We start from the raw sequence: 24218 nt of genomic DNA, 5'->3' as shown, positions 1-24218 counted from the left end.
CAGACTAATTAATACATTAAATCACGATTAAACAATACAGAGCCATTTGTAATTTGATTCTCATTGAAGGACCAATTTTCAAAATGAAAACACCAAGCATGGCATGGACCGTAATCATGAAATCAAGCCCATGTATAGGCCCAAATTAAGAGTCCAATATGAAACAAGCCATGATTCGTGAGCTAACATTGAGAAAAGGTGTGGATCAAAGTTGACTAAGCTTCTCAATCTAGCCCACCTTCGTAGCCCATCCCACGGTGGGAATAGAGAATCCCAATTATGGGCTTTGCTCATGGATCATAAGGTATAATTTTGAATGTTTTAAGAATCGGTCCGATCATTGAATCAGAAAAGTTATTGGCTCACGGTTTACTAATCGGATCAACTATCGAACCACAATCAAACCGGCGATCGAATCGGTGATGTCATAAATATATATTTTATATATTATTAAATTTTTAAAATTTTTAATAAATAAAAATAATAAATTCTATCTAAATTCTAGCAGTATTTATTATATTTGTTGAGTTTTTTCACAAAAAAATTTACCTATAGATGTCAATCAATCAAATATTTTCAATAATTTCAATAAATTAAAATTTCAAGGTGCAATAAATAAAACAAAAAAAAATATTAAACATATCACTACAATTATAATCAATAAAAAAAATTAAGAAATTAAATATAAAACATCAAAATTAAAATTTTAAAAACAAAAATGGAAGGCAAGGCTCTTTGGGAGGTTTCTAGTGTTGTGGGAGGGCTCTTTGTTGCCGGGAAAGGTTTTCAGTGCGCCGTTGGGGGTGAGGGGCAACGGGGCTTTGCAAGGGGGGGTTGGTGATGGGGATTTGTAGTGTTTTGGGGGTGAGATTGGGAGGTTTCCAACTCGTAACGCAAGGGGATAAGGGGATAAGGGGGCTTTCCAGCGCGCTGCGGATGAAGGGGAGGTTGGGGCAGGGTTCCCAATGCCGAGGGGTGCTACTGGCGGGACGATGCTCCAGGCGACAATGGAGGTACTGTTGTCGGCAGGACAACACTCCAAGCAACAATGGAGGTACCAACCACATGGGAAAGGGGAAAGGAAAATGAGCCGCTAGGTTCGAATGGAACTAGTCGATTCGTTTGGTTCGCCAATTCAAGTGGTCTAATTCCAATTCGATCATTTTCCAATCCAATTGGTCGGATCGGATCGGAATTGTGATTGACCAACGGCCGGTCCAGTCTAGTTTTTAAAACCATGATAATTCTAATGTTGCATCTCCCATAAAAAAAAATAAAAAAAATAAAAAGAAGAAGAAAGAAAGGAAGAAAAGAAAACATGTTTGATTATAAAAATAATATAAAGCAATTTTTTATTTTTAAAAACATAAAACATAGTGTGTTTTACATCATGGGTTTGTTTGTCAATTGTTTTAGAAAACAATTTTTTATTCTCTAGAAAAAAAAAACCAAAAAAACACATTTGGTAACAAAAAAACTGTTTTATAATATTTTCAAATAACATCTTTTAATTTTTTTTTTTCTTTATTTTCACTTATCTTTTAGTAGTTGTTTTAAAAAATAATTAAACAAACATGTAAAATAATTTAAAATAAAACATTAGATAAAAAAATTATTTTTAAAACATATTTAAAATATTCAAAACAAGTTAAAAATATTTTAGGTTTAGAAACAAATTTTTGTTTTATAAAACATTAAGAACAATTTTTTTTTTCAAAAACCGTTTTCAGAAATGTTTCTTAAAACAATTATTATTTTTATTTATTTTATTTATTTTTTAATGATTGTTTTAAAAAATAATTAATCAAATATGAAAAATAATTAAAAATAAAAATTTATATATAAAAGTTGTTTTTAAAATACATATAAAGAATATTTTGGTTTCTAAATTCAACAAAACATCAAAAAACAATTTTTAAAAACAATTCTCAAAAATTATTTTTCAAACCTATTTTTTAAAATACTTCTCAAATAAAGCCTAATATTTCATGTCTTTTTTTTTTTTTTTTTTTTTTCCATATTTACATATCTTTCCATTTATATTAAGTATGATAGATACATTACATTCTAGTTATGAAAATTTAAATAATAAATAATAATAAGCATATTAACACATATTTTAACCATTTTTTTTTCTTTTCTTTCTTTTAATAAGTCCAAAGAAAAATCATTAAAAAGAACTTAAACATAACACTTAAAAAGAGAAGAAAACATCTCACGTCCTACATATCATGTATTGCCTTTGTTTACGAATCAAATCTAAGAGTTTGATGCAAAAAAGCAATCATTTTGTCTTCATGCCACATTGGACCCATCGATGTTGATCTTTTGTACAAATGACGGGTTTTTTTCAATAGTACGGTAATTTAAAAAAGTTATGCTTAAATTATTGTAGTAGAAGAAGTAATTACATATATATGATAGTTTTTGCCATCTAGGAGAGAAGATTTGCCACTTAGGAGAGAGGAGAGAGGGTGAACGGATAAATTTTTTTTTAAACCAAAATCATCATTTCAAAAGTCAAAAGGAAATCGTCTCTTGAAGAGACGAGTTCCATAAAAAAAAAAATTAGTATTTAAAAAAATTCCCCATTTACAAGGGAACTCGTCTCTTGAAGAGACGAGTTCCATGAAAAAAATATATATATAAAAAAAAAAAAAATTCCTCAAAGTATATATTTTAAAAAAAATTCCTTAAAAAAAAAACAAAAAAAAACAATTCCAGAAGGGGAACTCGTCTCTTCAAGAGACGAGTTTCCCATGGGAATTTTTCTTTTTTTTTTTTAAAATTCCTAAATTAAAAAAAAAAAAAAAAAAAAAAAAAAAAAAAAAAAAAAACAATTCCACAAGGGGAACTCGTCTCTTCAAGAGATGAGTTTCCCATGAGAATTTTTTTTTTTTAAATATTTTTTTTTAAAAAAAATTCCTAAATTAAAAAAAAAACAATTTCACAAGGAGAACTCGTCTCTTCAAGAGACGAGTTTCCCATGGGAAAAAAAAAATTTTTTAAATTCCCAAATTAAAAAAAAAAAAAAAAAAAACAATTCCATAAGGGGAACTCGTCTCTTCAAGAGACGAGTTTCCCATGGGAAATTTTTTTTTTTTTTTTAAATATTTTTTTTTTTAAAAATTCCAAAATTAAAAATAAAAAAAATAAAAAAAACAATTCCACAAGGGGAACTCGTCTCTTCAAGAGACGAGTTTCCCATGGGAAAAAATATTTTTTTAAAAAAATAAATTCCCAAATTAAAAAAAAAAAAAACACAATTCCAAGAGACGAGTTCCCCTGGGAAATTTTTTTTTTTTAAAATATTTTTTTTTAAAAAAATACCCAAAAATAAATAAATAAATAAAAACAATTCCTCAAGGCATGAAAAATAATATATATATATATATATATATATATATATATATATATATATATATATATATATATATATATTTTTTTTTTTTTTTAAATTCCCAAATTATTATTTAAAAAAAAAAAAAAAAAAAAAAAACAATTCCTCCAGGGAACTCGTCTGTTGAAGAGACGAGTTCCTGTGGAAAAAAAATATATATTTTTTTAAAAAAAGTTCCCAAATTATAAAATAAAATAAAAAATAAAAAAAATCCTCAATGGAACTCGTCTCAATTGAAGAGACGAGTTCCCCTTGTGGATTTTTTTTTTTTTAAGGAATTTTTTTTAAAATATATACCTTGAGGAATTTTCTTTTATATATATATATATATTTTTTTTCATGGAACTCGTCTCTTGTAAATGGGGAATTTTTTTAAATACTAATTTTTTTTTTCATGGAACTCGTCTCTTCCAGAGACGATTTCCCTTTTGACAAATGATGATTTTGGTTTAAAAAAAAAATTTATCCGTTCACCCTCTCTCCTCTCTCCTCTCTCCTAAGTGGCAAATCCTCTCTCATAGGTGACAAAAACTACCCCATATATATAATTACTTTTTCTACTACAATAATTTAATCATAACTTTTTTAAATTACCGTACTATTGAGAAAAACCCTACAAATGACACCTTGGACTTAGTTGATCTCCTCTATCCCATGTTAGGGAAAAAAAATGAAACATATTCCAAAGTTGTAAATCGAAGAAAGTGAACATGGCATACGTAATTTCCACGTCGGCTTGACTAAGTTTTAATAATTGATATAACCCATATTCATCGTATCCAACTAATATAACACCAAAAAATTAATATATATACATTTGATATTTTTCCATGAATTAATTAAAAAGAGGAATCTAATTCATGCAGCGACATGCAACCTTTAAAAATAAAAAAACTTTTACGGTCCATGTTGCACCTAATGGATTAGGTGAGGCACATGTATTGACAATTGAAGTCAAGTACGGAACTTTTAAAAAATGAAGGTGTACGGCGTTGACTTGGGTTTTTGGTTATTTCACGCAACGAGTCGGGCGCTCCTCATCCTACCACCTCACCCATTGTCGGGTTATTCCTCATTGTCTCTATCCGATACCCTTTCTTTATTATAGTCAGTGATGAAATTGATGGTACAAGTTATGAATATCATATTGTAAAGCCAAGGGACTCTGAAATGTTCTCAAAGTTTTAAGTATTAACACCGCCATCCAACCAATATTTGATAAAATAAAAATTGGTATTTGAAAAATCTATCCTTAAAGTGATTATAAATTTATGCACATATCTACTCTATAAGTAAATGTAAAGATAACAATGAAATAGATTTTATTCGGAGATTCGTTATATGGAGATTAAGATAAAAATAAACAAATTTAGAATGGATTTGAAATTTTTTTAAAACTTGAGATTCAAGTACAAAGACATCCCATCATGATCCAATTATATATAATGTTAAATAAAAATTTGTTTTAATTGGTTTTTTTCAACTTTTTTAATATATATATATATATATATATATATATATATATATATATATATATATATATATATATAGTATTTATTTTATAAAAATAAATTATGAATATGTATAGTATTAAGTTGTAAATTATGTTTATTTTAATAGATTTTGATATTTTAAAAGTAAAAAAATTGAAAAGAATTAAAAAATTAAGCAAAGCGGGGTGAGATAAGTACGAGAATTCCTTAATTGCTCTATTTTGTTTAATTTTTTTTTAATTAGTGGAGATGAGAATTGATTTAAAGTAACAGGATGGGTTTGGTATGGGGTGATCTACCCCCAAATCGTCCTATTATCATTTCTAGGTAAATGTGACATATGTCATTTCGATTAGTGAAAGAAATTAGAGTTTTATATATATATATATATGAAGTAGTTGATGTAAAACGACTTCATGCTGGTCAAAGCCATCTTTGAAGATAATTTTTTGAAATGATACCATAGGCATGATACACAAGTTTTAGACTAAACAAGATGCATTTATACTTAGATTTAGATGGTATTTATTGCAAGGGAAGAGTCAAAAGACCTACATTCAAGACAATTTTTTGAAATGATACCATTGGCATGATACACAAGTTTTAGACTTAACAAGATGCATTTATACTTAGATTTCGATGGTATTTATTGCATGGGAAGAGTCAAAAGACCAACATTCATAATTATGCATTAAACAATGTGTATGATTAAATTCAAATAAATGGAAACGAAAACTAGTTTTCAAGATTATGATTAAAGATTATGATTTCAATTTTGTAGGCATAAGCCCATTCAAACTCGTTTATATTCATGATCATGATGATTTATAATTAATAGTTTAAAATAAAATAATAATTATTTAATCTTTATTATGAAAGGAGTTGAATTTTGGAAGTGATGTTTGTATTTGACGAAATTTTAAAAATTATTTACTTCAAAAATTTTAAAGAACTATGTAAAATGATTTTTTTTGGTCAAAAATCATATTTTATTATACAAATATTAATTTTAATAAAAATCTTAATAATAAAAGTATTTTCATGGAATTAAATTTTTTTTTCTATAATTACTTCCAAACTAAGCTAATAAGTTGATTGTGAAAGTCCCTAATATGGAAAAAAAAAAAAGAAAAGAAATTTGTGTGAAGTTGATTGAAAAGGGTGCACCATGAGATTGGATGCCTAACACAAAATAGCTTTTGATGAGAATGTTGACTTTAGGAAATGGGTGTGATAATAATTTCCACATGGAGATTTTAACTTTCCAAAATGTGTGGTCCGAAATTGGAAATTTTGAAGGAAAAATGATCACAACTTGTCCAAGAATCAAGACAATTAATCATTGTCACCATCAAAGCAAATGAATTTATCAATATTTTGATACCGACTCCATTGAAAGATTGGATTTCCATTTTTCTTTAAAAACAAACACTTGATCGAGTAATTAGATGATGTAAAGATGAGATCTTGGACTATTTTTAAAAAATACAGTGATTAGTCCATGATGTTGTCACTGTTTAGAAGTTGCGTATCTATTAGCATCAAATGGCGAAAGCTGACGATGACCAGAGAAATTTCCAAGGAGGAAAAAGAAATAGCCCATGATGTACGGAGATAGCACGGTCAAATGGAGATGTGTTTGAGAAATCCTCACCCTTTCCCATGGACTAATCATTCACACACAAAAAAGGAAGGAAACAAAAAAAAGCATCTATAAGTACATGACTATGCCTTTCTTCTCCTCACGTATAGACACAGAAGAAGAAAGAAAGTGAGGGAGGTATAGCATTAACCACTTTCTTGAAGATGAACCCAGAACCAGCTTCACTCGAAGAAACACCAACATGGGCTGTTTCAATTTTTTGTTTGGCATTCTTTGTTATCTCGGGCACCATCGATGCTGGTCTTCATAGATTAACCAAGGTGGAAGTGATTTAAGTTTTATGCATATATGTGTGTGTGTGTGTGTATATATTTATATGTTTCGAGGCAACAAATTAAGTGTTTTGATTTTTCATGTTTCAGTTTCTAAAGAAAAGGAAAAGGAAAGCCCTCAATAGGGCCTTGGGAAGGATCAAAATAGGTGGGTACAAGCCTGAAGAGTATGCTGCGAGTTTTGTTTTGTTTTGTTTTTGTTTTCTGTCTCTTGTAGCAAGAGTTAGATATTCATGATACTAGCTCCCTCCTCAGAAATGATGATACTGGGCTTCATATCCTTGCTTCTTACAATATCCGAAGAAGCACCCATATCTAAAATCTGTGTCCCCCAATCCATGGCAAACTCTTTTCTTCCCTGCAAGGATGCACTTGAGATGGTGGGATCAGATGTTTCATCGGACACAAAAGTCTCAGGATCGACATCCAACACTACTACCCCTCCTACACATGAAACCACAGATGATGATTCCTACTGTGAGGCAAAAGTAAGGACAATATTCAGTTGTTTACAGTCAATCAATCTCAGAATTAATTCCAAGTATGCTATCAGATAATTTAAGTTCCAGTACTACTAACAATTTTGTTTTCTTTGGGTCTGATCATTCAGGGAAAGGTTTCTCTGGTGTCAAGAGAAGGGATCACGCAGCTAAATATCTTCATCTCAATGTTGGCTGTCTTCCATGTTCTCTACTGTGTCTTCACAATGTGTCTTGGGATAGCCAAGGTATACCCAAGAATCAACCAACATATATAATATACTCCTTGATTCTCTCGAAAACTACAGCTTGGTTTTATTAACTACATATCAATCTGGGAATTTTTCAAAAGGTCCAACTACTGCATAACCAACATCAAACACTAGGGCTCTGGGCTCTTTCAGAATTTTCTACCACAAATCATTTTCCATCTTAATTTAATCTCGTTTCCACTATGCCATATCGTTGGATTAGGTCTAATGGGGCTAGACTGTTGATCATTCCATAAATTCTGGAACGGTTCAAAATCTTGGCAACCTCATAATAATGCATTTGGAGCCATCTTTATTTGCAATATTGTCAAAAGTCATGACTCCAGGGATCCCGGTCTTGAATTTTTTATTTCCTCACTGTCAAAAGAATATGAATCTATGGAAGGCAGCCCTCGATTTGTTTCATTCATTTTAATTAAAATCCTTGACCAAAACAATCCTTCTCCCTCAAGTAACATAGACATGTAAGGTTTGATTCTAAATTTCTATTTCGATGACACAAAAGTAAAACAACTAGCTGTGTCATTACTACACATGGCCACACATTTAGTATATGCTGTTTAATTTCAACGGGTTGATTTGAAATTTTCCTGCAAACAGATGAGGAAATGGAAAGCATGGGAGAAGGAGACACAAACTCTTGAGTATCAAATTGCCAATGGTACATCTGATTAATGTTGTGTTGTTTGTTTTAACATGATAGACCTTGAATATAGCCAACTGGTTCAGCAAAGTACTAATAGAATCTACTACCCATGTATTATTTCCTACAAGCTTGCAGACCTAATTCATTTGGAAAATTTGTATAAGCAGATCCAATGAGGTTCCGGTTCACGCGCCAAACGTCATTTGGGCGACGACACTTGAAGTTCTGGAGTGATTATCCTCTCTTAATTTGGCCTGTAAGTGTGTTAAACTCCATGACATGGTCACTAGTGACAGTTGAACTACTCAAGATGAGTCCAGTGGTTTGGGAGATAATTTTGCTAGGGTTATTTGAAGTATATGCCTTGTTTTCAGGGTTCCCTGGAAACAAGGACCATAAGGAGAAAAGCTTTGTTAATTTGAGATTAGTTAGAGTCAAATTAAGAGTTCATGGGAATTTAATTCTCGAAAAATGCTTCTCTTTCTCTAATCCCCCATTAAATTTTTCACATTCTTTTTGTTTAGGTTTGTTTGGTTAGACAATTCACTGGCCCAGTTTTGAAAGCTGATTACTTCACCCTCAGAAATGGATTCATCATGGTAAGCAAGATATACAATCTAGGTCACATTTCCTGTGTCTGTGCCTGGACTTGAAAGGCCGTAGATTGGGCAGGTCTAGCCCATAAATGAATGGGCCCGGTTGAAGTTCAGCCCAAGGTTGAGCTGGACCTCTTATACCCATTATTCAAACCATGCACAATTTTGTTTCCTCATCACTCAAATCTGAGATTTTTTTTGCTTGGTTTATAGGCCCACTTGGCCCAAGGAAGCAATTTCAACTTCCAAAAGTTCCTTTCCAGAGCTTTTGACAAAGATTTTGAGCAGGTGGTTGGATTCAGGTAAAGATCACTTAATGCAGACACAGAGTTCATATAAGATTATAGGTAGAAAATCATATAAACACTTAGAGAACTCATGAAAAATAAATTTGATAGAATCAATTCCTCATTTGAAAGTAAGAACAAAGTCATAGAACAATAATGTTGGACTCTAAAACTCTTTGGTACTTGGTTTTGCAGCTTTTGGATATGGATCTACTCCATACTTTTCATATTTTTCAGTGCACATGGTAAGACAATCTCTAGGTTTCCCTAGAAACAAACACAACATCGTGTCATTTTCTATCATATGCAGAGAGAATTAATGTTCATTGCTTCACAAAGTATAACCTTGTGACTATGCAGGGTTCTATAACTACTATTGGCTACCTTTTATTCCTCTGCTGGTAAGGTTGCAGCCCAACCTGTCTGATATCTTTAATTTACATACAATAATTGAAGTACTGAGATGTTTTATTACTTTCTTCCATTACATGCTTCCATGTTTTTCTACTGAAGATTATTCTGGTTGTGGGGACAAAGCTGGGAGTTGTGATAACCAGAATGTGTTTGGCGAGTTCTAATGAGAATGATGTGATTCGAGGGACCTTTCTTGTGAAGCCTCATGATGATTTATTCTGGTTTGGAAGACCTAACTGGCTTCTCCATCTCCTCCAATTTGTGCTATTCCAGGTAAAGAATATCACATTCACAAAAATTTTCTTATATCCCATGTCTCTCAGAATGCATATATGTGTTGTTATCAGCATATAAGAAATGAGACTGAGGAAAAGTGTTTGATAATTGCAGAACTCATTTCAGCTGGCATTCTTCGCGTGGACATTGGTATGTATCTTAAGTAGGGTAAGCTTGGGATATATTATTTCATCATGAGCTGACCATGTTGGCAACAGTATGAGTATGGCCTAAGATCTTGCTTCAACCGAGAGACGAAGGACATTGCATTAAGGATTGCTATGGGCGTGGTTGTTCAGTTCCTATGCGGTTATGTGACCCTCCCTCTTTATGCGCTTGTCACACAGGTAAACACATTCACAGTATAGAAAATGCACATATCACCTGTATCCATAAGAGAGGATCCTTTCCCTATCTGCTACATACTCCCCCATATGTTGTTTTTATTTGAGGCCAAAATTTAATAATGCTGATAGAATTTTAAGTAAGGATTGTCCCTGTTTGTTGTGGTCAATGATTGTAACAGATGGGTTCTCAAATGAAACGAGAGGTGTTCACAGAGAGAGTAGCGAAGGGTCTCAGACACTGGCACAGCACTGCAAGGAAAAACCTTTCAAGGGATAGATCCACTTCAACCAGACCCTCACCGAGGACTTCTTTTTCAGATGGACAAACCTTATACTTGCCCCAGCATGACCACCTCCATTCCTCAGCAGCCACGAGTTCTCTTGCAAGCCCTGAAATCTCAGAAGAAACTGTACAGCCCGACACCCCCCCTCCCCCAGCTGAGACAAGCTTCTCAACTAATCCAGAAATCACTGAAGTGGAAGTGCAGCCCAAGATCATCACCAGAGGAAGCTATGACGGTGAGATCTCTTTTGCTAGCACCTGGAAGGTCCAGTAAATTAGCAAAAGTACCTGGGGACACCATTTCAATGCTAGAAGAAAATGACCCTGATTTGGAAACTGATTTCGATCATTAGTACATGTCTTCCTGCCTTGTAAATTCTTCGTCCTGTAGTGAAAATTTTGAGGTTGCACCACTGTATGTCTTTTTCAGAGTGAATTTCAAAATCCTCTGGTTCATAGGGAATCGAAAAATGCATGCAACTTCCATGGATGCAGATGCATTTTCTTCATGGGAAAATGTAAAACCAACATATTAATAGTAATAATAATAATAATAATACAATCTCTCATTCATAGACAATGACTCTGCATCTTTCTATATGGGAAATTTGAAGTAGGCTACAGTGTCTACATGCACCAATAGTTTTGACCCCAGTTTGGATTTGAAACTGCTAGTATTGCAAACATAAATAAAAATAAATAAATAAAAATTAAAAGCAACAATGACATCAATGGTTTAATTCCATTCCCATTTCATTTCTTGGGTTACAAGGGAAAGTTCTCCTATATGTATGCTTCTAAGAAAATATTAAGAGGGTATTTAGTAAAACTTAATACTTATTACTTAATAATTTAAATTGACTTTAAGTTAAATTATACTTAAACTTAAAACTTACTACTTAATTTTTATTTTAAGTATTAAGGTTTTTTGATAAAAATAACTTAAAATTTATTCTAAATCATCAAACTGACATATTTAGTCTCATAAATTATAATTAAGACAAAGAACTCGAGTAACAATAGAGGTCTGGAGTAACGAAAGAGATCGTTGATGTAACTAAGACAAAGACAAATAAGGGTAAAATAAAAATATGGACTTAAGAATAAGTTAATTATTTTTACTTATTATTTAAAGTTATTTTTTATTTAAGAAGTCATGTCATTAAGTTATTTTATTAAATATACTTAATTTATTTAATAACTTAAATTAAGTCATTAAGTTACTTTAAGTTATTAAGTTGGTTTACCAAACACCCACTAAATAAAAAAAATATTAAAAAAAATTATTTTTATGTCTTAACTATGAAAAAAATAAATGAAGATAAAATATAATTAAAATTATGTTTTAAATTATTTATATATAAAAAAGTTAAGATTGATAAAATGAATTTCAAGTAATATATAAAATAATTTATTAATTCTAAATTTATAATTTATTTTTCTTCCCTCAAATTTTATGAGAATCCAACATATATAGGCTGATATATCTCCTAATTAAAAATATACCACTTGTGCAATGGAGTAATGAACTCGTTTAGATCGGTGAGCTACCTCATGTTGCCACATTAAACAGATACCTAGAATATTAATTAACTAATTATGTCATTAAATTCCTGAGGGTTATTATTTTTCCCCATTTGTATTGGATCTGGGCTAGGAACTTATAATATCCTCATATTGCCTGTCACAACTTGATCACTAGCAATCATAGATATCTCTATATAAGTACATCTTGATCAGAGGAAAATTAAGTTCAGAAGAGATATTGAGTTGTTGAAACTGATCATTCTCCTTTACCTGTAATTATGTGTAGAATATGACACGCCTACTGAATTATCCATCTGGCTGTTAATCAGTCCACCTCATGACAAGGACATGTAAATGAAGCTTGGGGAAAACTACTTGGGTTTGCTGATTCATACCTCCTCTAATTCATTGAATACTGCTTTGATAAAATGTAACCCATTGATTAATCTAGAGAGAAAGTGTAATCAGGTTTTCTGATCAGTCTCAAAGCTCACATTGCGCTACATTCATCAGAGGCAGTTCAGCAATTTAACTTATCATTTTCCCCAACAAAATATCAGATTGGCTGAGTTGTTCTACTGAATGCCAAGACATAATGGTGGCTATATATATATGTATAAGAGAATAATGGACCAATCAATGAGTACAAACCAATCAAGTTATATATGGCCCCCCTCCATATTCTCTAGAGATGGGATCATTTGGATAAAACAGAGAGAATGTGGGGTCTGTACAATGATATTTCCTAATGTAGATGGTGAATTTATATAGTTTCAAGGACACATGCCATGTTATGCCAGGCTGCCAAGCTCAGACTGTACACCTTTTGTTTGTCCATCCCATCTTGATTAAACTATATGTAATCTGTCTGGGGTAGGGTTCCACCAAGTTCAATTCAACCCTAGGTAAATCCTCAGTCATATATGATTTGACGGGATTTTTCTAGGTTGAATTAATGGCAAAAAAATGGCACAGTGAACCTGAGCTATCAGACCCTGCAAGCCATTGGACCGACAAACCTCAATACCGTGTGCCATGGTTCATATTGCTCATAATCAAAATCTAATGCATTTTGAAATTATTTGCTTCTCTATGCAAGTAATCAACCGTCCACGAAAAAGTATATATGTGTATATACACTGAAATGTCATTATCAAGCTCCAAATGATTGACACAGTATCATTCAAAAGGTACAGTAAAAATGAAACCAGACGTGTTCTAAGTAGAAAAAATTAATTACAGAAGACATGAGTAGCTTGCAACCCATGCGGTATAATCAATTGTTATAAAAATCCACACCAACCCTTTAAAACTAGTGGAAACCAACCAAAATATAAATAAATCATATTTGATAAATCAACAAACTTACCCAAGTGCGGTCTTATTTTGATCATCTTATGCTCTATCAATATGAACAAAAAGGGCTGGTAGATGAGATGCATTTTCATCAACTTGTGATGCTAATTAGAATTGAAAGCAGTGATCAGATGAGAAAGGCCACCAACAGTACACTGTGGGCCTGTGGCCTGGAAATTAATTAATAAAAAAATTGTATTGTTCATTTGTCATTAGGGATTGTCTTGATTCAAGTCTCATAGACAGCTCATTCCAACAAAGTCCCATCCCCACATCTCACCCCATAAAAACCCCCGACTCCCTCCTCCTCCACCACCAGTACCTTCAATACAACCACCACCACCACCACCACCACTACCACCACTACCACCATGGCTTCCACATCTCTCTCTCTCATTCTCTTAGCCCTAAGCACATTTCTTTTAGTGCTGTCCCCTTATGCTCAAGCTCAAAAACCCTCAGCTCCAGCGCCATCTCCAAGCCATCTCAATCTCACTGGAATCCTAGACAAAAATGGTCAATTCAAGACCTTCATTCGCCTCCTCGCTAGTACACAAATTGGGGACCAGATCAAGAACCAGCTCAAGAGCTCCACAGAAGGCATGACAGTCTTTGCACCGACGGATAATGCCTTCAGCAACCTCAAACCTGGTACACTGAATGCCCTCTCAGACCAAGAACAAGTGCAGCTTATTCTCTACCATGTCCTCTCCAAGTTCTATAGCTTGGAGACACTCCTGACTGTTAGCAACCCTGTCCGAACCCAAGCCACAGGCCAAGACGGTGGCATTTTTGGCCTTAACTTCACTGGCGAGGGAAACCAAGTTAACGTCTCAACCGGGATAATCGAGACTCAAGTCAACAATGTTTTACGGGGAGAATCTCCATTAGCAGTTTACCAAGTTGACAAGGTGCTGTTGCCATTGGAACTGTTTGGAGCTAAGCCTCCAGCATTACCTCCACCACCAGCTAAAGCACCATCAAGCGTAAAAAACGCCACTGTTATCGCAGAAGAGCCCTCTGCATCTGCATCAGAAAAGAGTGATCCTTCGGGTTCAGGTGGAAGAAATGTGGGGTATGGTTTGGCTGTTGGGCTAGGGTTGATGTGCATGGGAGCTCTCTGGTGATGTTGAAGTGCTGTGTGCGGTTTGGCCATACATTTTTATATCTGCATTCAAGTGATCTGTATTCATTTCTTTCATCTCATTTTATTTCTTCTTCCTTCCTTTCCTTCCCTATTTGCATTGTTTGAATATATATTGATTGTTACTTGACGTCCTTCTCTCTCTCTCTCTCTCTCTCTCTCTCTCTCTCTCCCTCCCTCCCTCCCTCCCTACCTTTCTATTGTACTGTTTGAATATACATTGATTGTTACTTGACTTTCTTCTCTCTCTCTCTCCAAGTGAAAAATGGTTTCAACTCAGGGTCAAGAAAATACCATCTAGTGCAAAACTATCAACGGATAGATTTTATGGAAATAGCAGGAAAAAAAAAATTGCCTGGATTAAACTCAGAGAAATATTAAAAAATATGTAAGATAGAATTTATTATTTTAAGTAAAAATATAATATATATTAATAAGAAATGTGAATTTTGAAAGTTTATATTAAAAGGTGGTTCAAGAAGCTATCATTTTCTGCGTGGAATGATGGGTAATGGTTCTTCCTCATTCAGAGACATCACATGTAGCAGTAGGATACAATAATGTAAAAGGGAGAAAAAAATAAAGCCAAAAATTTGAAACGATGTTCCACATTGTATGTTGCATCAGAGAGAGGAAAATGATACTTTCTTGGGCCCTGTTGTCTCTAGAAATTTTCCTCTACAAATATATATATAGTGAAATTTTTAAATTTTATTTTGAAAATGTTTTCTAATATGAATATTTAAAAATTGTTAAAAATAATACTTTTATGTTTTAAAAAATATATGAAAAAAATCAATTCCAGAACATTCAAAAATAGGCATTTCATTTCGTTTTAACATAATGCAAAAATAATAATAATTAAAAAAAAAAAGAGAGTATTGTGTAAAGCAAAATTCGAGGGACTTAATGGTTAATGATAAGGCCGACTATTTGGCTCATGGGTCCATAGCGGAAAAACGTTGGTGCAGTATCCAGATCTGGGCCCAATTTCATCATCCACAGCCCAATAGAGGACAAAAACTTAATAGTGAAATATGCTTATTTTTCCTAATTTTATTATAATTACAAAAGAACTTGCTTAATTCTTCCACTATCATGAAACTTCCTTTCTTATACTTGGATTGCTCGTTCTATAAGTACCTATTCCTATCAAGTTCCCCTACTAAAGCCTAAACTCATGCCCAAACTAAACTTGAGATAAATTAAGTTGGTCGAGTTGAGATACAAACATTGTAAATTTCACTTGTGTTTGTTTTGTTCTTTTGCCACTAAAGAAAAAGCTTTAATTTGGAGGAATAAGGTAACTTCTATCCCTCAACCTACACTCAATAACAAAATCTATTATGCAATATCTAAATTAAAGCTTAAAGAACCATTATCCATGTTTGGGAAGTTTGTATTTAATGGTGGTTGAAGTTGAAAAACTTTTAGTTTCACCAAAAATAGAAAATTCTCCTTGCCTGAAATAGAATAAGTTTGCCCCAATTGTAGTTTTCTCTCACGTGTTGCCTAACATTAATGTGTTAGGTCTCGCAACTTTTCCCTTTCCCATTAGTTCATAGCTTTCTCATTATTTATAGCTAATATGTTTGTATTCATTTCCATCAAGTTATCAGGTTAGGTTGCTTTGCTAGCGTCCAAGAAAGAGGTACCTCTAGTTGCTCGAGGTGAGGATTGTATGATTTTTTTTGTACCTTTAGTGCATCACCGCATGTGTTGGGAACTTTGGATTACTCTATTCCTAACCCCTAAAATCTCGTAGAGAGCATACATCTATCCTTAAAGATCTCTAGATTTGATACAAAGAAAAATAATGGTTTTAAAACCATTTTAGAATAAATATTTAGAGATTTGAAACTCATACTTGGATTTAGATGTTTTCATATCAAAATCTATCTAATGAAAATGAAGCCTAAAGAATCCGGAGGTTTCGTACACCCATGTTCTTCCACTCGATGGCTCGAACCACAATCTTAGCACTCCAAGGTGTAAGTTTTGGAAGGGTGGAAACCTTGACTCTCTCTCTCTCTCTCTCTATCTAGCGGTGGAAGATGACTAACTGAAGTCATTTAGAAACTCTAACCCCTAAGAAGGTATTTATAAGGTTATTTACTGGGCTCAAGTCATTTGAAACCAATAAGGCTTGTGTCACTTAATCTAACCTTAAACTAGTCATAATTGATTAATTAACCACACAAAATTATCTAATTAATCAATAAAACCAATGTAGAGACCTTGTTCACTATTCCTTGCGTAACCTTACGTAATTACCAAAACGCCCTTATGCACAAGAATGAACCTAGAGTTAATCCAATCCTCATAAATCGTGACATCATGATATATGAGCTCAAAGTAAGGACCACTAAGAACTATAGGAGTATTGACTCTCTTATAATCCAATTTTGAAATTGATTCAACATTCTACTAAAGATAATCAACTACACTCCAATATCATTTATAAATAACAATGAAACTCAGGTCCATGACCTATTATCCACTATATATAGACTCACAATGAATTGGTGTCCGTAATCTAACAAAATAATGTTATCACCTATCAAAATTACTTCTCTAATCCTTGAATTACAAATCCTACTTATTATGTAATCAACCAATATACTCTAACTCCAAGGAGCATAAATCAAATCCCACTAAAGAAATTATAGTAGCAACAACTTTTAGGATCTCATAAGATATCATGTTGCCTCTATTGAGAATATCTATTGCCACCAACCTCCATCAATAGTGAACCAATCCATAAGAATATGTGACTACTTTAGGTCTCACCTATAAGTTAAAACCTTATATTGATTTCAACATAGGTTCAATATCCTCTCAAGGTTAAGAGTTCATACAGTATAGTAACTTAGTGAATCATGACAATTAATAGTCTTGTATCATGATTCACCGCAAGTCCTATCTAGTGTGCATCACATACACTAGTGCACTCACCATGGGAAGCCCATTCCCACGACCAAGACAAGTCATTTCTCCAATTAAGAGGCGGTACACTATAGTCTCTATTGAATTGTCTAAATCCATTAACCAACTATTGACAACTTATCTACTTACAAGAAATTCATGACTTGTATCTTCTGTGCAACTCTTAATACACTCAAATCATGTACAATGTAAGAGATATGAACTGAATATTCAAATCAATGTCAATACACCAAAGGAATATAGACAAGGGGATATTTAAGTCTAACTTTATTTGTTACATCATATCTTACTTTTAGAGGCTCATCCCAACAACTCTACATCGTCAGTCCCTAATCCTTTGATGGGTTTTTTCTTTTCCAAAAGATAGGGGTTTAAACTCTTCTTTGTTTTTTTACCTTTTTATTTATTTATTTTTAACTTTTTCCTTCTCGTTCTTTTTCTTCTTCAACTTATTCTAAATTAGGGTAGTAATGATGAAGAAGATAGAGAGAGAAAGAAAGATATTTTATGCAATGCCAACAACTATCTTTTCAAAGTGGTAGTTTCCAAAGTAAGTTTGCAAATCTCTTAGTCCAAATGGCACCTTGTGTTTGGGAGTTGACATCTTCCCAGTGGGAGTTGATACCTTCTTTAGATCCTTTAATGATGTTTCCTTCCTCGTTTGGAATTTTTGGGAGTTTTCTTAGTAGTTTCGTCAAGCGAATTTTTCCTTGTTTTAAGTTCTTTCAAATATAGTGAGTTTTGGGCAACCTATTTATTATTTGCAAACCACTAATAGGAAAGTATGGAAGATACTAACAAATAAGGTAGTCAATGTCCATTACAAGCCTTACTTTGGGGAATGAGTACTTCACTTCTACTGTTGAAGCCAAATAGATGACAACACAAAAAGCTAAAACCAAATTTGTTGTGGAAAAAATTAAGACAAAAAAAAGTGTTATTATTATAGCATAAGAACTAATAAAAGAATGTTCCATTCATACCTGTAGAAATCCATATATTTGTTTTCATTTAAGCTACTCATGTAATGTTCTTCTATACTAGGAATTTTCATCACCCTATGAGAATTTTTCTTGTTATGATAGTTTTCCCAACAAGGTTTGACTTGATAGGTAAACCAACTCATGTTGTCAAACTTGTGGGAAAACTAGTTTCAAATGCTAATTTGATTTGACCCCCTGAATGAATGGTTCCCCTTATTTCTTTTAATTACTTTCAAACGTTGTTGTTGTTGTTTTTTTTTTAATTCATTTTCTCTTTTTATAAAATTGTAGTAAGTTAGCTCTCTCTCTCTTTCTTTGATGAGCAGGGTGAGGATTAGAATGTCTAGCTAATAAGCCAAACTATTGACAACTATTTAGAATTTATTACTATGAAGGCAATTTTAGATATATACATATGGACAGATCTTGGGGATGCAAATCACACATGACCTCGCCTAAATTCTAAATAGTTGTGGTTCTCAATAAAAATAAATTGAGAGGTTTCTTGAGGGGTATAATTTGAAAAAATTCAAACAAGTTAGCTCTCTTCTTGTTGGGATTGAGCCCTTAAAAGCATGATGATGTAATAGAGATCGAGCCTAAATTTTAAAAAATTGTGGTTGTCTCAATAAAAATAGATTGAGAGGTTTCTTGAGGGGTATAATATGAAATAAGCCAAACAAGTTAACTCTCCTCTTGTTGGGACCGAGCTCTTAAAAGCATAATGATGTAAGAGCTTTGGAATTTATTACTTATTTAATGATATTCCAATTTCACTTTCACCTATCTTTGTTCTATGCATTTTATGTTATGAGCATTATCACCTATCATCTCTTACATTGTATATGACTTAGGTGCATTAAGAGTTACATGGAAGATCTAAATTATGCATTCCTTGCAAGTACTAGATGATTTGTTCATAATAGGTTTGTAGACTTAGGCAATCCATTTGAAGTTGATCACCTCCTAATTTGAGGGATTGTTAGTCTTGGTCATTGGGATGGAGTTCCCATGTTGAATGCACTAGTGTGTATAGTTATACATTGAATATGACTTATGGTGAGTCATGACATAAGGCTATTGAGTAGTCATAACTTCTCAAGTTGTTATACTGTATTGTCTCTCAACCTTGAGAGAATATTAAGCTTATATCGAAATTAGGGGTGACTTTGACTTATGAGTGAGATCTTAAAGTGGTTATTTATATTTCCTATGAATTTGGTTACTATTGATGGAAACAAGTAGCAATAGGTATTTTTAATAGAGGCACCATGATATCTCATAGGCTTTAAGATAGTATGTCCTCTTAGGTGATCCTAAGGACGTGTGACAATGAAATCTTTGTTGTCGAAGTAATTCCTTTAATAGAATTTGACATATAATTTTCATGAGTCAGAATATGTCATTTGGTCACATAATATGGTAGAGGTAATTTTAAGAGACTGATAGCTTTCATCTTGTTAGATTATAAACACCAGTTTATGGGAAGATTATATACAGTGAATGGTAGGTCATGGACCAAATCACTTAGTGACTTGTTATAATATACATAGGTTATTGAAGTATAATTGACTATCTTTAGTGGGATGTTAAGTTAACTTTAAAATTGGATTTTGAGGGAGCTAATACTATCTTATGGGTCCCAATGGTTCCCGCTTAAGTTTATATACCTTGATAACATGGTTTATGAAGGTTAGATGAGTTCTTGGTTCACTTATATGCATGAAGGTGTTTTGATAAATACGTAAGGTTGCACAAGAGTTAGTGAACAATATCTTTGAACTGGGCTAACTAATCAATTGGGGCCTTGTTAGGTTAATTAATCAATTATGATCCATTTGAGGCTAAATTAAGTGACCAAAGTTAAGATTTACAACATCTTCCACATATTTTGAATTTTTTATACTAACAAGAATTAATTTAGGAACATACAGATTGTAGTTATGACACTAATTTCTAAATCTATGGTTTTTATTGTCATATTTTTTGTTGTACTTAAATTTAAAAAACCTAGGGATAGATAACATGCACCATACAAGATTCAAGGCCTAGGAACAAAGTAATCTAGGATTTCCTACACACACACACACACACACACACACACACACACACACACATATATATATATATATGCTTCCCAAACCAAGCATATTAATGCAAGATATCATTGGTTGATCAAGGAATGTAGTTGAAGAAAATACGGCCAAGTTGAAGAAGATTCACAAAAACAAGAATGATGTCTCAAACATGTTGACAAATATTATTCCTAAATAGAAACTTTAGTTGTGTATTGGCATAACAAGTTTGAATTCCATGTGATGGAGTTATAATTGGCATTTCTCCTCAAAGTGCTAGAGAGGGAGATTGTTAGGCTATGTTTATCCAACCCAAATGCCCATGTATTTGGGTTGTTTTTATTTAGGTATTCTTAAAACCTATATATAAATAACATTAGGGCTTTGGGATGTTATTGGAAAGTGGTTGAGAAAAGGGAAGAAAAATTTGGTTGTTTTATGGGCATTGTTCTAAGGCTTAAGGTAAAGGTACAAGTCTTTTTATCGGCTTTTTAGGGAAGCTCCCATGATATGATTTCTTCTTGATCTCTTCTTATTCTTTGTTTTTTGAGGTGATGGATTCCCACCTCAAGCATGGATATATGTTTCCAATAATTATCAAGGTAAAAAAACTAGCGAGGACTTATTTGTATCCTCATTTTATTGAAATAGAAGAAATTTTCTCCATGATTTTTTGCCCCCCTTATGAGGGTTTTTTCATGTTATATTATATGTTATTTTGGTTAAATGTTCTTGTATTATTATTGCCTTTTCTTGTTAGTTTATTATTATTGAAAATTTGTTATTATTATGGATGAGTCTTTTAACATATGCAGGTAAAGAATCTATAATTCCTTTTAACTTCCAACATGTGCTACCATTTTTAGTTTCGGAAAACAAAACCATTGCATCTCTTAAGTTTATTCACTCCTATATATGGGGAGTACTAAAACCTCTAAATTCTAATGCTAGTTATAGGTACTACATACACTTCATGGATGATTATAGATGGCCCACAGATTTCCACTCAAACTCAAATCTGAAACCATTTAGTCTTTAAACAATTCAAACCTTTGATTGAAAATCTTTTCCGAAGTTCATTCGGTGCGTTCAAATAGACTCCCAACTTCTATCCTTTCCAGCATTTCACAATTCCAGAAGTTATTTAGTGATAAGCCAAATTACTTTCCTCAAAATATTTGAATGTGCTTGCTTTCCAAATTAAATCTTGTAACTCTCTCATAAACTGTAATTTTGGTTTCCCAAATGTCGGTTATATTTCGACTCATAGAGGCTACTTATTCCTTCTGGTAGAGTCTACATCCCTTGGGATGTAGTATTCAATGAGTCGGCCGGGATTCCTTTATTCTGAACTATCTGGTCCCATATATAACTGATAGTAATTCTTACTTGCTATCTCTTATAGAACCTCTAACCTTGTCCATAACTTTCTATTCAGGTGGTGCAGTGGCATCGAGAGACATGATCAATTATAGTGCACAATTTCCCAATAATATAGGAAATTTTAATTCCCTTCAATCTAGTCCTCCACCATTATTTACTTCTAAAATACTAGCTAATTCATCTAGTTCAGCACCATTATATTCTTTACTACAACTCACTCAAACACCTGAAACACTCTTAGATAATCATACTTCACCCATTTTGCCTCATGAGCCCATCATTTATCCACATCAATCCAAATCTTTACCTATCAGTACTCCGATTCCATCTCACCCTATGCTTGCCTGAGCTAAAGCTGGTATTTTCAAGCCTAAATTGCATGCTGCAGTCACACATCCATATATTACTTAGCGCTGTGAACTTATTAGTGTAAATCAAGTTCTCACCAATCCCCAACTGGAAGGCAGCAGTGGAAGAAGAATGCAAGGCTTTAATGAGGAATCACATATAAGTCTCGGTACCTTATCAATCTCAGTATAATGTAGTTGGCAACAATTCGGTGTTTAAGTTGAAATTTAACTCAGATGACCCTCTTAATAAGCAGAAGGCTAGGTTGGTAGACAAGGGGTTCCACCCAATGCCAAGTGTTGATTTTTCATAAACTTATAGCCCTGTGATCAAACATGCCACCATTAGATTTGTATCAACTCTAGTACTAGCTAGGAAATTAGGCAATTAGGCATCAACAATCCTTTTTCAATGGTTTTTTTGCACGATGTGTTAGCCTGAAGGTTTTGTTCATCCAACCAAACTAAATCATGTTTGTAAACTGAGAAAAAACTTCATATGGTTCGAAGCAGCCCCAAGGGATTGATTTGACAGACTTTTAACAAATGCACTGTTACAATAGGGTTTAAAAACTCAAGGGTATGATGTAACTTTCTTCATACACTAAGTTCAAAGGAGTAGTCTTAATGCTGCTAATATACGTGGATGATCTCTTGATTACAGGAAATAGTAATACAATAATTTCAAAATTAGGTCATGATTTGAATAAGAGCTTTCTTCTAGACGATCTTTGTCCTCTGCATTTCTCCTCAGGTATTGAAGCATTCAGAGATTAGACAAGTCTCTACTTAACTCGGTCCAAGCACACTGTAGACTTGCCCAAGAAGACCAAGATGAAATGTAACGCCCAATTTTTATTTTTATTTTTGGGATAAGTTAGGAAAATAAAATTAATATTTAAATTAATTAATTAATGAATTTAATAAAATGGAAGAGAGGTAAAAATGTAATTTTTTGAATAAATACCCTAGGTATAAATTAGAAATTTCTGTCTTCCTGATCTTTTTTTAATAGCGTTCATGTTCACAGAATTCCAAAAAACGTATAGCCCAGTGATCAAACATGCCACCATTAGATCTGTATCAACTCTAGTACTAGCTAGGAAATTAGGCAATTAGGCATCAACAATCCTTTTTCAATGGTTTTTTTTCAAGATGTGTTAGCCTAAAGGTTTTGTTCATCCAACCAAACTAAATTATGTTTGTAAACTGAGAAAAAACTTGGGATAATTGTGTTTTCAACCCATATAGAGTTCATAATTAAGATAAAGTCCTCCAACCATCCATAATCGATGATAAAGATATGAGATAGTAATTGGCAAAAATACTTGTTTGACTCATTTTTATCTTTATTCTACTATTTGCTACTATTCTTTCTTATTTAACAATTTTTGCATTTTTCATTATTTTTTTAAACTCTTTTATAAATAATTGAAAATTTAACATTATTTTTTATTTTTAAATTATAAATAAACAAAAATTCTATTAATGATTCAAAGACTATTTTGGAAAATACTTCCTAAAAAAATATTAATTTAAATAAATAAAAATTATCTTTTACATTTATTTTTATCTTTTACATTTTAGAAGTAAATAATTTAATGATTAAAGTACTATTTAAAATAAATATATTCACTATTTTAATTTTTTTTATACTAAAAAGTATTTTAAAGTTTTTTTTTACTATAAAATAAAAAGTTTAATTTTTAATCTTTTTCCTTCCTTATTTCAATAACTTTTTGAACATGACTTTTAGTAATAAGTTATATGAAATGTTACAAATTTGTTTATTAAGGATTTTTTTTAATGATTTGAATTAATTAAAAATTTATTAAAATAAGAATAAGAAAAAAAAATAAAGAGGATGGATAGAAAGTTTTTATTTTAAGTACTCAATTAAAATGTTTTCATATGAACTAATTTTAGAAGTGGATTATATCAATACATAGTAGAGATTGAATTTTTCTTATATAAAAGGGTTGAAAGACATATTTACTTATTTTAGATGAAAACAAGTAACTAAAAATTA

At 32.3% G+C, this 24218-nt stretch overlaps 2 protein-coding genes across 2 annotated transcripts; both read left to right on the top strand.

Annotated features, from left to right (window-relative positions):
- Positions 1-6643: 6643 nt before the first annotated feature.
- LOC117926264 (MLO-like protein 12) lies at positions 6644-10937 on the top strand. Its single transcript, XM_034845348.1, has 14 exons — positions 6644-6816; positions 6919-6976; positions 7084-7316; positions 7439-7555; positions 8180-8240; positions 8393-8481; positions 8750-8824; positions 9035-9123; positions 9304-9353; positions 9469-9509; positions 9622-9795; positions 9913-9948; positions 10017-10145; positions 10325-10937. Exons 1-14 carry the CDS (start codon positions 6700-6702, stop codon positions 10700-10702), a joined length of 1647 nt encoding a protein of 548 aa, XP_034701239.1. The 5' UTR covers positions 6644-6699; the 3' UTR covers positions 10703-10937.
- A 2687-nt stretch (positions 10938-13624) lies between these two features.
- Positions 13625-14589, top strand: LOC117926943 (fasciclin-like arabinogalactan protein 13). The gene has a single exon (XM_034846279.1). It carries the CDS (start codon positions 13683-13685, stop codon positions 14436-14438), a length of 756 nt encoding a protein of 251 aa, XP_034702170.1. The 5' UTR covers positions 13625-13682; the 3' UTR covers positions 14439-14589.
- Positions 14590-24218: the final 9629 nt, after the last annotated feature.

This window comes from Vitis riparia, chromosome 12, assembly GCF_004353265.1.
Source record: "Vitis riparia cultivar Riparia Gloire de Montpellier isolate 1030 chromosome 12, EGFV_Vit.rip_1.0, whole genome shotgun sequence".
In the NCBI taxonomy this organism is placed as follows: Eukaryota; Viridiplantae; Streptophyta; class Magnoliopsida; order Vitales; family Vitaceae; genus Vitis; species Vitis riparia.
This window is presented reverse-complemented; position numbering and strand designations above follow the sequence as displayed.